This window comes from Anomaloglossus baeobatrachus, chromosome 5 (genome assembly GCF_048569485.1).
Source record: "Anomaloglossus baeobatrachus isolate aAnoBae1 chromosome 5, aAnoBae1.hap1, whole genome shotgun sequence".
In the NCBI taxonomy this organism is placed as follows: domain Eukaryota; kingdom Metazoa; phylum Chordata; class Amphibia; order Anura; family Aromobatidae; genus Anomaloglossus; species Anomaloglossus baeobatrachus.
Window position 1 is genome coordinate 227,660,749 of NC_134357.1, and position 17,447 is coordinate 227,678,195.

Here is a 17,447-nt window from a genome sequence, read left to right on the forward strand (position 1 = left end):
ACTTGGCAGCAGATTTCCTTCGAAAGTTGGTTAGTCAAATGAATAAATTACTGCTCTATAACAAGATGCCTGTGGTTTGTACTCAAGTGTAAATTTTTATCGTGTATAAAAGGGAGCTCAGTTTGGTGAGGTCTAATCCTAGTTATAGGAAAAAAATAAAAAATTACATGCCTGCAATATGCAATTTATTCATTAATAAGCCCAAACCAAAATAAATTCATTAAAGCACAGGAAATGTAAAAGAAAAATGTACTGTGTAAATATATGCTATTCTTGTCAGGCACTGATTTTAGCTTCATACTGGTGTACTCTGACCATTTCAATCTGCAATTTGTGAATAATGCCTCATTATTTTTCAAATGCTTGTCTTTGACATAATTATAATCGTGAAAATAAATGTTAGGCTGTGCTCGCACAGGCGTATATTCTCACATGATTATGTTAATGACACTCTGATCAGAGTTTGAGCCAATGTCAGTTTACTGAGATCCAATTGTCTTGCATGTGAGAATCAGAGCACAGGTAAGATGGAGAACTTAATTTTTCCATCTTCTCCATTGTCTGTGTTGGCTTTAATCGGACTGCACTAAGATAACATCAGTGCAGTCCAATGCTTTGCACGCACCCATAGACTTGAATGGATGCGCCCCATTCGATATTCACTGCCAATTGCAGCATGCAGTGTGAAGAGCTGGTCGGCACTGCCCCATGGCATAATATTGGGCCAAGTGCTATCTGACACATCAGATAGCACTCGCCCATGTTATATGTTTTTGTGAGTGAGTCCTAAGTTCTATAATATGTTCTAATTATATTCATCCCCTTTCATACTTATCCTTTCTATCCCAACTTTCTACAGCTTATATATGAAGCAGGAGTTTCGTTTATGGGGATTATGTTAGGCTGGTCTAGTTTAGCCTGCCTGATTTTTCTCAACTGTCTCATCAACTGGCCTAAGGAATCCATCCCTTCTCCAGAAGAGTCTGCCTTTACGTGAGTGTGAAATGACACAACAGTGCTCTTTTTTTTACAGCTAGAGAGTTAATTGTACCACAGAAGATAATGGTGCTGCTTCACTCTAAACTGTGGCACAGTTTCAAAAGACTTGGAAGGGGAAATATGATGGAACAATTCTGCCTCAAAATTAAAGCTTATGAAGTGACATTGACCAACATGAAACATCTCAGACATACTCCCTTGTAACTGATTCTCACACATTCTCTGATGATCTCACAGGAAAAAGGTCACACTACGCACTCTTGCACTAGACCACAAAGTCACTGGAGATCAGTTTTACACCCATGTGACCACTGTTGGTCAACGGTTAAGTAGAAAAGGTGATCCTGAGGAGCAGCATTTATCCAATGAAGACTTGCCAAAACCTGCAAAAAAGAACGGTAAGAATATAACATAAGATAAAGTATGATATGAGCACTGTCAACTATGAAGATTTATTCTGTAGGTGAACAAGTGCCCATCACAACTATAGAGCAGATGCCAATATGTAGATGTCTCCTTAGTTTTAAGAATAAAATGTTAGGTTTTCTTGTGTGTGTGGATTGTGACCATTATGAGTTATATTAGAGACCCTTCCTGATAAAAGAAAATATAAATTAATACCGGTATATCCAGAATATGACACAAACTGAAATATTTATTTATTGCTTATGCAGGATCTACTCCCACATTCCGACAGAGTGCATGTTCTCCTATTTTCCTCTTCTCCCTTATCACTATGATGATGACTCAGCTTCGTATAATTTTCTTCATGGCATCAATGAACAGGATGATAGAATATTTGGTGCTTGGGACACAAGAGAATGGTTAGTATGTATGTATGTATATATGTAATTGTGCTGATAGCAAAACCAATCTAATATATGGACATAGAAACTAGGCATATCATAGACATGACAGATCATTTAGTTTAGCATTAAACTGAATAAATTTGAGTTAAACTGTGAAAAGTAAACACTTAAGTGCCAAAGCAAAATTTCAGCGGAAAAACTTTTTCATTTTCATTTACTCATCCCAATGTTATACACTTCTGTGAATTGCCTGAAAGTTAAAAATGCTCACTAATCTCCAAGATGAATTTGAGAGGTGTAGTTTCTAAAATGGGGTCACTTGTGGGGGCTTCTGCTGTTTTGGCATGTCAGAGGCTCTTCAAATGTGACATGCCATCTACATTCTATTCCAGGCAAAATGGCACTCCGTCCCTTCTGAGCCATGCAGTGCACCAAACAGTAGTTTACTACCATCTGGCCTGACGTGTCCTACACACACGTGGCCAGTCGAGAGGTGGCCAGAAACGCTAATCGGAGGACCGCTCGGCCTGACGTGTCCTACACACGTGGCCGACAGGGCGCTTTCGTGGCGGTCTTCCGGTCAACGCTACGTGGTTACCACCCGGCCTGACGTGTTTCCTGCACACGTGGTTGGTGTAGCGCTAGGTACACCAAAACGCTAATCGGGTTGTCGTCTGGTCTGACGTGTCCCAACATACGTGACCGGTTCCCAGAGTCCCTGGGTTATCTCAGAGCCATCCAGCTCTATAGTCTCCGCCTAACCCTCAGGTGCCAGCAGCTCCGTTGTCATCTGGAGCACGGTGGGCCCCGACTGGCGATTAGGATATATACCCCCTGGTCCTAATCTGCCGGTCCCCCCGTAACACACTATATACTTAAAAAATAATATTTACCACATGTGTACTGTACATCGGCACCATTTTTTTTGTTAGGAAGTTAGAAGGGTTAAAAATTAATTAGTAATTTCTTATTTTTTCCCAACAAACAATTTAGAAAACCAATTTATTTAGGAACTATATCACATCTGAAGTGACTTTGAGAGGCGTATGTGACAAAAAAATACCCAAAAGTGACACCATTCTAAAAACTACAACCCTGAAACTACTCCAAACCACATTCAGGAAGTTTAATAACCCTTCAGGTGCTTCACAGGAACTAAAAATGTGGAAGGAAAAAATTAAAATGTTACTTTTTCCCACAAAAATATTAATTTAAACAAAAATTTAGCATTTTTACAAGGGTAACAGAAGAAAATGCCCATATGATGTGTTGTGCAATTTATCCTGAATACAGAGATACTGTGTATGTGGTAGAAAACTACAATTTGGGCACACGTCAGGGCTCGGAAGGGAAGGAACACCATTTGACTTTTGGAACACAAAATTGTCTGAAATAGATGGCGGATAGCATGTCGCGTTTGGAAAGCCCATGATGTGCCTAAACAGTGGAAACCCTCCACAAGTGACTCCATTTTTGAAAATAGACCCCTCAAGGAACCTAGGTGTGTGGTGAGCACCTTGAACCCACAGGTGCTTCACAGAATTTTATAACATTGAGCCGTGAAAATAAAAAACCACACACCTAGGTTCCTTGAGGGGTCTATTTTCAAAAATGGAGTCACTTGTGGAGGGTTTCCACTGTTTAGGCACATCATGGGCTTTCCAAACGCGACATGCTATCCGCCATCTATTTCAGACAATTTTGTGTTCCAAAAGTCAAATGGTGTTCCTTCCCTTCCGAGCCCTGACGTGTGCCCAAATTGTAGTTTTCTACCACATACACAGTATCTCTGTATTCAGGATAAATTGCACAACACATCATATGGGCATTTTCTTCTGTTACCCTTGTAAAAATGCTAAATTTTTGTTTAAATTAATATTTTTGTGGGAAAAAGTAACATTTTAATTTTTTCCTTCCACATTTTTAGTTCCTGTGAAGCACCTGAAGGGTTATTAAACTTCCTGAATGTGGTTTGGAGTAGTTTCAGGGTTGTAGTTTTTAGAATGGTGTCACTTTTGGGTATTTTTTTGTCACATACGCCTCTCAAAGTCACTTCAGATGTGATATAGTTCCTAAATAAATTGGTTTTCTAAATTGTTTGTTGGGAAAAAATAAGAAATTACTAATTAATTTTTAACCCTTCTAACTTCCTAACAAAAAAAATGGTGCCGATGTACAGTACACATGTGGTAAATATTATTTTTTAAGTATATAGTGTGTTACGGGGGGACCGGCAGATTAGGACCAGGGGGTATATATCCTAATCGCCAGTCGGGGCCCACCGTGCTCCAGATGACAACGGAGCTGCTGGCACCTGAGGGTTAGGCGGAGACTATAGAGCTGGATGGCTCTGAGATAACCCAGGGACTCTGGGAACCGGTCACGTATGTTGGGACACGTCAGACCAGACGACAACCCGATTAGCGTTTTGGTGTACCTAGCGCTACACCAACCACGTGTGCAGGAAACACGTCAGGCCGGGTGGTAACCACGTAGCGTTGACCGGAAGACCGCCACGAAAGCGCCCTGTCGGCCACGTGTGTAGGACACGTCAGGCCGAGCGGTCCTCCGATTAGCGTTTCTGGCCACCTCTCGACTGGCCACGTGTGTGTAGGACACGTCAGGCCAGATGGGTACACCAGTAGCGTTGACCGGGAAGCCGAGGAGGATAAGGAACACCCTGTTAACTCCACAGGGGTCCTGGGGTACGCTGTCCGTGCGCGTAGGGGGCACAACCGGACAGGTGGCGCAGCAGCTGCGTTGTCCGTGTGCGTAGGGGGCACAATCGGACAGGTGGCGCAGCAGGTGCGTTGTCCGTGTGCGTAGGAGACACAATCGGACTGGTGGCGCAGCAGGTGCGTTGTCCGTGTGCGTAGGGGGCACAATCGGACAGGAAACACAGCAGCCGCAGCCAAGTTAACGCCACTGGGCTGCTATAGCAAGACTGGAACGGCAGGAGGGAAGCACGGCGCCTGACCCTGATGTGCCGAGCCACGAATCTTGGCGTGACAGGCACCGTTCGCCTAACCCTACCTACCGCTTCCCAACATAGGCTTATGCCGCAATGAGGCTCTAACATGGAGGTGTGCTCTGACTGAGCAAAAGTGAAGACTGCGCCCCTCCATGTTGTCTCCAGCCCCTTTTATAACCTGGGTCCGCCCCAAACCCAGGGTGGAACCACCAAGGTCCAACAAATGACAATATAGGGCAAGCAAGAAATCAAGACAATGAACACGCAACTGCATTATATCTTTGGAGGCTGAGTCATGGGGTGTGAGCACAGAATTCAGAGATTTTTTGAGGAACCAATATAACTGTAACGTGTCATGAAGAAACAGTCTCAGAATCGCTGGGATTCGTTGAAATGTTCCAGAGTTATTACCTCATAAAATAACACTGGTCAGAATTTAAAAATTTACCTGGTCAGGAAGGTGCAGAAAAAAATTGAAGACAGGAGTTTTAAGGCTGAGTATAAACTATAACAACTTTAATTAATATGAAAAAGTTAAATGGATTCAGTTAATACAATTACAATGTCATGGTGCTGGGAAATGGGTGAAAACCAACATGCTAGTGAGAAAGCCCAGGCAGGATCACCAAAGGGATGGGAAGTCCAAAAGGAAAGGACTCAATAAAACTATGATCATAAAAAAAAAAACACCAAAAAACTGAGCTGTAAAAAAATGCAGTAAACATGCACGTTCCAAGCATGTACATGGCAGCCTTTAGACAAGAAAAAAACAAAGAGAAAAATTGTATGAAAAATACCCTGAATATTAATGAATAAAAGGCAAGTGCTTAATAAACAGGGTACTTAGTATATACATTTTTGCAAAAAGGTAAGAAGCCGTCCCACCTCGTCACGGTGTACCCATCTGGGACGGTCCCTAACCAACTAAAGTTAAAACCATTATATATACCTGACTTGTGTCTATCAAAACAAAAATGTGGATGGTAACAAGTGGTCAGCTGGGTCCCAGATTAAATACACAACAAAGTGGGAAGCAATTGGTTGTTCAGCCTCAGTATAAGGAGGGCTGCACCCCCAACTTGCAGTAAAGCAAGATAGCAGACAATGCATTTTATTCATTATTATTCAGGGTATTTTTCATACAATTTTTGTTTTTTTCTTTTCAAAACTATGATCATGTCATGGCTGACAAGTAATGAGCCTTCAACACATGCTCCAAAAAGTATAATGGATAAGCTAAAATACAACTGACCAGTGTCAGGCTATTTCTATGCAGAAGGCAACAAACAAGTCAGCATAAATTATTAGGGTTATAGTCCTAAGACTTACACATACAGTGCCTACAAGTAGTATTCAACCCCCTGCGTTATGCATTATGGGTGTAGTATATGGGGGTGTAGAGATGTAGTATATTACAGGTGTAGTATATGGGAATGTAGTCATGTAGTATGTTACAGGTGTAGTGATGTAGTATGTTACAGGCGTAGTATATGGGAGTGTAGTAATGTAGTATATTACAGGTGTAGTGATGTAGTATGTTACAGGCGTAGTATATGGGAGTGTAGTAATGTAGTATATTACAGGTGTAGTGACGTACATTACAGGTGTAGTATATACACACACACACACACACATATATATATATATATATATATATATATATATATATACGGTATATATATATATATATATATATACACAGTGCCTACAAGTAGCATTCAACCCCCTGCAGATTTAGCAGGTTTGATAAGATGCAAATAAGTTAGAGCCTGCAAACTTCAAACAAGAGCAGGATTTATTAACAGATGCATAAATCTTACAAACCAACAAGTTATGTTGCTCAGTTAAATGTTAATAAATTTTCAACATAAAAGTGTGGGTCAATTATTATTCGACCCCATGGTTTAATATTTTGTGGAATAACCCTTGTTTGCAATTACAGCTAATAATCGTCTTTTATAAGACCTGATCAGGCCGGCACAGGTCTCTGGAGTTATCTTGGCCCACTCCTCCATGCAGATCTTCTCCAAGTTATCTAGGTTCTTTGGGTGTCTCATGTGGACTTTAATCTTGAGCTCCTTCCACAAGTTTTCAATTGGGTTAAGGTCAGGAGACTGACTAGGCCACTGCAACACCTTGATTTTTTCCCTCTTGAACCAGGCCTTGGTTTTCTTGGCTGTGTGCTTTGGGTCGTTGTCTTGTTGGAAGATGAAATGACGACCCATCTTAAGATCCTTGATGGAGGAGCGGAGGTTCTTGGCCAAAATCTCCAGGTAGGCCGTGCTATCCATCTTCGCATGGATGCGGACAAGATGGCCAGGCCCCTTGGCTGAGAAACAGCCCCACAGCATGATGCTGCCACCACCATGCTTGACTGTAGGGATGGTATTCTTGGGGTCGTATGCAGTGCCATCCAGTCTCCAAACGTCACGTGTGTGGTTGGCACCAAAGATCTCGATCTTGGTCTCATCAGACCAGAGAACCTTGAACCAGTCTGTCTCAGAGTCCTCCAAGTGATCATGAGCAAACTGTAGACGAGCCTTGACATGACGCTTTGAAAGTAAAGGTACCTTACGGGCTCGTCTGGAACGGAGACCATTGCGGTGGAGTACGTTACTTATGGTATTGACTGAAACCAATGTCCCCACTGCCATGAGATCTTCCCGGAGCTCCTTCCTTGTTGTCCTTGGGTTAGCCTTGACTCTTCGGACAAGCCTGGCCTCGGCACGGGTGGAAACTTTCAAAGGCTGTCCAGGCTGTGGAAGGCTAACAGTAGTTCCATAAGCCTTCCACTTCCGGATGATGCTCCCAACAGTGGAGACAGGTAGGCTCAACTCCTTGGAAAGGGTTTTGTACCTCTTGCCAGCCTTGTGACCCTCCACGATCTTGTCTCTGATGGCCTTGGAATGCTTCTTTGTCTTTCCCATGTTGACCAAGTATGAGTGCTGTTCACAAGTTTGGGGAGGGTCTTAATTAGTCAGAAAAGGCTGGAAAAAGAGATAATTAATCCAAACATGTGAAGCTCATTTTTCTTTGTGCCTGAAATACTTCTTAATACTTTAGGGGAACCAAACAGAATTCTTGTGGTTTGAGGGGTTGAATAATAAATGACCCTCTGAATAAACTTTTCACAATTTAAAAAAAAAAATAAAAAAAGAAATAACATTCTTTTTTGCTGCAGTGCATTTCACACTTCCAGGCTGATCTACAGTCCAAATGTCGCAATGCCAAGTTAATTCCGAATGTGTAAACCTGCTAAATCTGCAGGGGGTTGAATACTACTTGTAGACACTGTAGCTAAGGTGGTCGCCTGGACGTCTCACAGCAACAGAAAAGACCCTCCAACGCCTGTTTTGCGGAATAGTGGATGTTAAGAGCTTTTTCAGGGTAGGTGTACCAAATCATGCAGCAAAAGGACCTTAAATAAGCGGTCCAATGTGACTGCATTGGATCTGCAAGGACTTATCATTTGTGTCCTAGCCAATCGGGTCACCGCTCGGCCGCATGTGCACAGCGCCCCCCACATCACACGCCCCCAGGTCATCCAATGGGAGGAGGCACACGGAATCCACAGTAACTATGGACGCCGAGCGCCCCCCCCCGACCTTTGTCTTATTCAAATTCTGTTGATGCAATTTATATTGGATCTTCCTTTAATTGGACGCACTGTCACTTTAAGAAAATCACATCTAAAGAAATACTTCCTACTATGTTTAATATGTTTTAAACTAATATGATGTGATATATGTATACTGATGTACTACCAGGGTGTGGACATTTAGATGCTCATATTCTTGTTTTTATTCATGTTTGTATTCCGTGCGCGTCCGTGCCTTGCGGTGATCTGTCCGCATCATCAGCTCGGCATCCTTATATGGTGGGGGGGGTTGCTGGGGGTCCCTGGTCACCTGGGGTTCCATGCATCATCCCTCACTGGATGGCTGGCTGACGTATGTGTACTCTTGCCGCGCGGTGCGCATGCGCCACTACACGCAGCCCGACTGGCTGAGAGGCACACTCTGGCTGAGGGCTGTGTCCCACCCTCTGGACCCTGCTCGTGCGTGCGTGCCGCGCGTCTCCTTGCCCGCCTCTCTGGCTTTCCTTTGGTGGGCGGGGGCACTCGGCGTCCATAGTTACTGTGGATTCCGTGCGCCTCCTCCCATTGGATGACCGGGGGGCGTGTGATGTGGGGCGCGCTGCGCGCATGCGCCTGAACAGTGACCCGATTGGCTAGGACACAAATGATAGGTACTTGGAGATCCAATGCGGTCACATGACCGCTTATTTAAGGTCCTTTTGCTGCATTATTTGGTACCCCTCCCTAAAGAAGCTCTTAACATCCACTATTCCGCGAAACGCGAGTTGGAGGGTCTTTTCTGTTGCTTTGAGACGTCCAGGCGACCACCTTAGCTATGTGTAAGTCTTAGGACTATAACCCTAATAATTTATGCTGACTTGTTTGTTGCATTCTGCATTCTGCATAGAAATAGCCTGACACTGGTCAGTTGTATTTTAGCTTATCCATTATACTTTTTGGAGCATGTGTTGAAGGCTCATTACTTGTCAGCCATGACATGATCATAGTTTCATTGAGTCCTTTCCTTTTGGACTTCCCATCCCTTTGGTGATCCTGCCTGGGCTTTCTCACTAGCATATGGGTTTTCACCCATTTCCTAGCACCATGACATTGTAATTGTATAAACTGAATCCTGTTAACTTTTTCATATTAAATAAAGTTGTTATATTTTATACTCAGCCTTAAAACTCCTGTCTTCAATTTTTTTCTGCAAGTCCTTATGGAGTGGCATATGCATGAAACACGAGATGTGCACTGCTCAATTGTTTATGTGTCTGGTCAGGAACGTCCTGATTCAACGAAGCTTGTATGTCACAGCCTAAATGTATTTTGTCATGAGAAGACATGTCTAAGGGGATAAGGGGAAACATGATTAACCTGTACAAGTATATAAATGGGACATACAAAAAAATATGGCCAAAGGCTATTTCATGTAAAACTCTTCAAAAGACAAAAATTAATTGCCTCTGTCTGGAAAAAATGTGGGTCAGTCTCCAGTTGTAACAAGGATTTCTTTAGAATAAGCACTTTCAGGTTTCTATAATACACTTTTTTAAAAAAACTTTGGTAATTTTTTTTTATTAAAAACCAAATAAAGAAAACAACGAAACATTTTTGTTTTTTAAAAATACCATTGCTACTTGTATACAGCACAAGAACCATGATGAGTAGGTAAATGCAGCACCAGAATCACTGTCACTGCATACATACAGCATCAGAACCACCATGAGTACATGAAAAAAAGCCACCATCAGTACATGAATACAGTACCATAGTTACCATCAGTTGTATAATTAAACATGTATATTAAGTTACCTTTGTAGTGACATCTTCTCTGATTGGAGTTATTCAATTTTTTTTCACCATCTGATCCAGATGACAGGATAATGTATCCAATATGATTATAGTGCCACCCGAATAAATATATAAAGGGGGTTGTCCAGACAAAAATTAAATACAAAAGGTAAAGTTTCCTGCGAGCTTGGCAAAAAAAGAAAGTCAATGATATTCGCCTGCTTGCACCTACCTGGAGCCAAGGTCAGAGTTCAACCATCCACAAGGCCACTGCAGCTTTTGATTGGCTGTAGGGCTCAGGTGGCTTGAACACCAGATCATTAAAATGTTCCAGGATTAAGTCACATAAGGGTTGCAGTAAACGACAGACCTCAGCAGCCCCGTGGCTGGTTGAAAACTGACACTTTCACTTCTGGTGCTGGTGCAGAATTTGGAATTGCCTACGGCAAACTCATTTGGGCACCATTAATTGCCCGGACAACTCACTAGACCCCCAAAATATATACAGTATATTTAGTCACCATGTTCCTTTGAAATATACAGTATTTATATTTGATTCTGATTTTATCCATTCAGTATATTCTTTATAGCAGTAATGCCATTTAAATTTCATACACTCTATGCTTATATCTTAGAACTTACAGAGTTCTGCAGTATTCTTTTGTGTATTATGCAGTTATAGCAGCTTGAACCTGTTCACACTTGAATTATTCCTTTTGAAAATGCTGGTCATTTTTTTCAGTTTACTAGAGGAGGTGCTGATCGCCTCCTTTTCGGACAGTGCACTCCTACCATCAGCCCAACGTTGTTTTTAAATAGTGCTAGATTCTATCTGCCTTTTATATTTGTAGACTTTTAGACCGAAAGAGGCATGTTTGAAAAACATTAGGTTTAGGGTATCATCAAAGAAAGGTCACCTTGCCATGGTTGATCGGCTCATATGAATTGACCAGTTTATGAGTTAAGTACCTTCAGTTTTCTAAGTAATATTCCATAGAGCAGTAATGCATTTTAAATTATATATGTTCTATGAAATCTTATATCTTAACACTAACAGATTGCTGCTGTATTCTTTTGTTTGTTCATCCATTCAGTTGTGTCCTGCTCTTGGAAGCTCTATAGGCCAGTTCTCACCATGCTGTTTTCAGTTTTAGTTGCTTGATGTTCCTTTCTGTGTCATTCTTAATAGTATCCAACCAACGGGCCTTTGGTCTCTCTTGTATCCTTTCATTTTGCCCCTTCATATGTATGCACACCCAGTTGGTAATTGACGCATGGTATTTGCTGTCAAACTGCCATTATGAAAGACCAAAGAGAAATAAAGCTGTCAACCACTTCTATTTCTGATTGTTGCTTTCTTATATCAACTTTAGGATAAGCTTCTTCAATTCTTTCTCACTATCTGCCAGCAGAGTAATATTACCTGAGTATCTCAAATGACCATATGACAAGAATAGGGCCTTGTTATTAAAGACCTGTCCTCAACCAAACCAATTTGTATATAAGTCAGGGACGATGCTGTTCCACTTAGCTTAAAGCGCACACGCCAGTAATATGGTGGCTAATGACGCATTGGTTTGGTTGAGGACAGCTCTTGAATGACAAGGCCCTATTCTTGTCATATGGTGTGGTCTGATTGAGGACAGCCCCTAATGAACCTCCAACTGATCACTCTTGGGGGAGAAACATGTCGGGCAATGAGCTGCTGAGTGTAGCTAAGTACTGGCCATTAGGCTTTGTTTTTTTTATCATCAGCTATGATGGATATTATTGCACACATATAAAAATTTTTCTCTATTCTGACCCTGATAATAGCTAATTAAGCTGATAGGACATTTTTGTTCAAAATCTATATTTATCTTGATCAGTGGTATTTGTATGAAGAATCATTTATAACTGGTCATTGGATATCGGGAATATTATTAAAGTGGAAAATACACCTAAGAAAATTCAAACTGGTCTGAATGAATGTGGAACACCCATTGTAATTTCTGTAAGCCCTTCATTTAGATCAGCAGCACTATAATATTTAGTATAGGGTCAAAAGGGCTAGTCATGGCTGAGCGGGGACACCACTGCGCTATATTTAGGGTGCCAACCTCCGCGGTCAGGAAGGGAGATATCAGGGATTCTAGCACTGGGCCCCTTCACTTATTTATATGTGAGGCAACCTGGTTTTACTTGCACATTGAAATTTTGTTTAATAAAGTTTGATATTTAAATTGGGGTGTTTTTTTCGGGTTTTGTGCTTGCAATTACCCCATCTATGACTATTTGTTAGTGTGACGCCCTGACAAAATCAGGTTGTCACAGATGACTGCACCCCTCTCCAGGTGCAGGATTCTCTCCTCCTTGGCTCTCCAACACAACCCCACACACAGGTACATACACCAGCCACAAAAGCCTAGTCACCCCCCCAGGACAATAGGGACACACCAGTGGGCGGGGCCAGGCAGATGGTGACGCCCATCTAGGGGTCCCGAGGTGTCAAGGGGAGGGAACAAAACAGTTAAGTGGAGACAGAGGAAGTGAGAGGAGTGAAGTGGTAGTCGGGGGGTTGTAGCTCCCGGACTACCTGAGCTGACTGGATGGCAGACGGCAGAGCAGGGCCACAAGCGACGGAGATCCGGTCACGGGAGACCTTAAGTGGACCGGGGCAGGGTTGAAGCCTGCCGGTGCCGACAGCGGGAATCCGGTCCGGAGGCCGTGCACAGTCGGGGGACCTGGACCCTAGGGCGAGGACAGCTGCAAGAATCTTGTCAATTGGCCAGCAGGGAACAAGATTCCAAGTCTTGTCCCTCTACCAGCCCAGATAGAGCGAGACGGAAGCCCGACGCGGGGGATAGGGCGTCTACAAGTGCCTGCAAAAATCCCAAGGGTCAGATCTCGCGAGCCACAGCTCCCACAGAAAAGCGGGAGTGGACTTTCCCCGTTTCATGCAGACTAGTCAACACACAGGACAACAATACCAAACTGCCGGAGGAAGGGCCCCTGTTCTGTCTACCGGTGTGTGGGACCCGAGCACACCCCTCCGGAGGCTACCGGTATCCGGCACTTGGTTTACTATCTGGACTCTGTGTGATTTTATTCAAACAGTGAGTACACCGGTATCATCCGGTCCAACCCTGCAGACTGCATCCCAGCACTCCACCTACACCTGGGCCCCGGGACAACACCTCCACTTCCCGTGGAGGGGATACCATCATGCTGCCCCGCACCATCAGCCCCGGACACCCCATACCAAGGCAGCGGCGGTGTCACCAACAATCACCGCAACCCACGGGTGGCGTCACTGACAAACTCTCCCCTTTAAATAACCCCTTCTTTTCAGTTGTGGGTGACGGACTGCTGCACAAGCCAGGATCCAGCTGCCACTCGAGCCACAGCAACCGCCTGGATCCGAGCGTCCCGAGCAGCCCCCCTGCCGTGGTCTGTCCCCCACCCACAACATTAGGTGTTTTGGCTAAGTCCAGCCTCCTCATGATTACTTGTGCCTAGAGGTTGAAAAGAAAAGGAGAAAGATCGGAAAATGTTAAAATTGTATGATCTTTGGCCAGATCAGGATCGGACATCCAAACATTTACCGCAAAAGTCAGCAGTCTTGCCAAGGATCGCTAAATGTTCGGATTGCAGAAACCAACCTCACTCTCCCCACCATAGCCATGTCAAGTATTGCCATGGTTGTGCTTGACCACTGTAAAAAAAAAAAAAGAAGCAAAAGGGTTAGAGCAGTACATACCGTATTTTTTGGACTATAAGACGCACTTATTTCCCCCAAATGTTGGGAGAAAGTTGGGGGTGCGTCTTATAGTCTGAATGTTGGGCTGCGGGGAATGAGGGTGCTGCGGTGGAGCGGGTCATCGGGGGCACCAGCAGGCTGCAGCAGCGCCTGTCGTGACCACGTGGGCTCGCTCATTATATATGCACGCCCATCCTCCCGCCCATCTCTCAGCACTGAAGTCGGCGCTGACAGGTGGGCGGGGCATGCGCGCATACTAAACAGCCAGCCTGCTCACCCAAGGCAACTACAGCCTGGAGTGATCATGTGCGGCTGTATCCACTGCCCCCCATGCATCATTATCAGTGCATTGTGCAGTGAATCAGTATACTCACCATTCCCCTGCAGCACTGCGATCTCCTCCTGTTGTGCCGGCTGCGACTGTGTAGACACTAGCGGTGCTCCCAGCGATGACGTCATTGCTGTGGCCGAATCCAGACTCCAGCGGCACTGCTGCCGGCACAGACATGAAGAGGAGCGATGCTGCGTGGAGTGACGAAAGGTGAGTATAAACGTTTATTTTTTTTTGTGTGCCACAGGATGCAGGACATATATCAGGATGGGAGTATATAGCAGGATGGGGGTATATAGCAGGATGGATGGGGGTATATAGCAGGATGGGGGTACATAGCAGGATAGGGGTATATAGCAGGATGATGACATATAGCAGGATGATGGCATATAGCAAGATAATGGCATATACCAGGATGGGGGTATATAGCAGGATGGGGGTATATAGCAGGATGGATGGGGGTATATAGCATTGTGGGAGTATATAGCAGGATAGCGGTATATAGCAGGATGATAGTATATAGCAGGATGATGGCATATAGCAGGATGATGGCATATACCAGGATGGAGGTCTATAGCAGGATGGGGGTATATAGCAGGATGGGAGCACATACCAGGATGGGGGTATGTAGCAGGATGCGGCCATATGCCAGGATGGGGTATATAGCAGGACAGGATGCAGCCATATGCCAGGATGGGGTATATAGAAGGATGCGGCCAAATACCAGGATGGGGGTATATAGCAGGATGAAGCCATATGCCAGGATGGGGTATATAGCATGATTCGGCCATATACCAGAATGAGGTATATTGCAGGATGGGAGCACATACCAGGATGGCAGTATATAGCAGGATGGGGGCTATACCAGGATGAGGGACATATATATATATATATATACAAGGCAGGAGGATCATTACCAAGATGGGGTATCTTAGTAGAGAATTTGGGGACATTACCCCCATAATAGTGTCAGCAGCAGATCCTCCCCCCATAACAGTGTGTCATGACCACATTTTTTGCTTAAAATTATATTTTCCTATCTTCCTTCTCTAAAACCAGAGTGCGTCTTATGGTCCGGTGCGTCTTATAGTCCGAAAAATACGGTACACCATGTGCAGACTTATTAGGCAAGTTGTATTTTAGGGGATTTTTTATTATTGATCAACAACTATGTTCTCATTCAACCCAAAAGACTCCTAAATATCAAAGCTTAATATTTTTGGAAGTTGGAGTGGGTTTTTTTTAGATTTGGCTATCTTAGGAGGATATCTGTTTGTGCAGATAACTATTACTGCGCAGATTTATTAGACAACTTAATAAAAACCAAATATATTCCCACAAGGTAAACCAATATATCTGCACAAAATTTAGAAATAAACATTTCTGACATGCAAAACAAAACCCAAAAAAATTAGTGACCGATATAGCCACCATTCTTTATGATGACACTCAACAGCCGACCATCCATATATTCTGTCAGTTGCATGATCTGTTTATGATCAACATTGCATGCAGAAGCCACCACAGCCTCCCAGACACTGTTCTGAGAGGTGAACTGTTTTCCCTCCCTGGAGATCTCCCATTTTATGAGGGACCACAGGTTCTCTATAGGGTTCAGATCAGGTGAACAAGGGGGCCATGTCATTATTTTTTCATCTTTTAGACCTTTACTGGCCAGCCACGCTGTGCAGTAGTTGGATGCATGTGATGGAGCATTGTCCTGCATGAAAATCATGGGTTTTTTGAACGATACCAACTTCTTCCTGTACCACTGCTTGAAGAAGTTGTCTTCCAGAAACTGGTAGTAGGTCTGGGAGTTGAGCTTCACTCCATCCTCAACCCGAAAAGGTCCCACAAATTCATCTTTGATGATACCAGCCCATACCAGTACCCCACCTTCACCTTGCTGACTTCTGAGTCGGAGTGGAGCTCTCTGCTCTTTTCTGATCCAGCCTCTGGCCCATCCATCTGGCTCATCAAAAGTCACTCTCATTTCATCAGTCTATAAAACCTTTGAAAAATCATTCTGAAGATATTTCTTGGCCCAGTCTTGACGTTTTATCTTATGTTTCTTGTTCAAAGGTGGTCGTTTTTCAGCCTTCCTTACCTTGGCCATGTCCCTGAGTATGGCACACCTTGTGCTTTTTGATACTCCAGTAATGTTGCAGCTCTGAAATATGGCCAAACTGGTGGCAAATGGCATCTTGGCAGCTTCACACTTGATTTTCCTCAATTCATGAGCAGTTATTTTTCGCTTTTTTTGCCCAACACGCTTCTTGCAACCCTGTTGGCCATTTGCCATGAAATGCTTGATTGTTCGGTGATCACGTGTCAAAAGTTTGGCAATTTCAAGACTGCTGCATCCCTCTGCAGCAGTCACAAAATCTCACAATTTTGGACTTTTTGGAGCCCGTCAAATCTCTCTTCTGACCCATTTTGCTAAAGGAAAGGAAGTTGCCTAATAAGTATGCACCCCTTATATAGGGTGTTGATGTCATTACACCCCACCCCTCCTCATTACATGCACATCACCTGATTTACTTAATTAGTAGTTGGTTCTCAATCCTATACAGCTTGGAGTAGGACAACATGTATAAAAAGTATCATGTGATCAAAATACTCATTTGCCTAATAAGTCTGTATGCAGTGTACTTACAGAGTCTCCCCGTGGCTGCAATGCTACTTCCTGGGCCAATAATTATCCCTCATGCATATTCACTGCTTTCCCCATCCAACTGTGTCTCTGGCTGCAGTCAGACCACGCCCCCACCCTCGCTAACAGCGTTCTGCTTGTGTAATATAAATATCGTATTTTTCGTTTTTTAAGACGCACCGGATTATAAGACGCACCCCAAATTTGGAGAAAAAAAAGGTGAAAAAAAAAATATGGTATCCGTTTCATAATCTGGTGGTGTCTTACCAAGGAGAGGGGGCAGCAGCAGAGCGGGAGTCACAGAAGGTAGGGGTGGTACTGGAGTACGGTGATGCTGGCAATGGTACAGAGGGAGGCCCAGATACTCACTGCGGTCTCTGCTCTGTGCGGGGCCGTTGACGCCACTCTCCTCTGTGTGGGGCCGGTGACGCCGCTCTCCTCTGTGTGGGGCCGATGACGCCGCTCCCCTCTGTGCAGGGCCTGTGACGCCGCTCTCCTCTGTGCGGGGCTGGTGATGCCGCTCTCCTCTGTGCGGGGCTGGTGATGCCGCTCTCCTCTGTGCGGGGCCGGTGAC

General features: G+C 44.0%; 1 protein-coding gene across 1 annotated transcript in view; it reads left to right on the top strand.

Moving 5' to 3' along the window:
• SLC43A1 (solute carrier family 43 member 1) overlaps positions 1–17,447 on the top strand; it is a 255,398-nt gene that overhangs the window by 168,262 nt on the left and 69,689 nt on the right. The window contains exons 7-9 of the mRNA XM_075349143.1: positions 860–993; positions 1,237–1,397; positions 1,674–1,823. Of these exons, the coding sequence (XP_075205258.1) occupies positions 860–993; positions 1,237–1,397; positions 1,674–1,823 (445 nt within the window). The remainder of the gene's footprint in view (positions 1–859; positions 994–1,236; positions 1,398–1,673; positions 1,824–17,447) is intronic.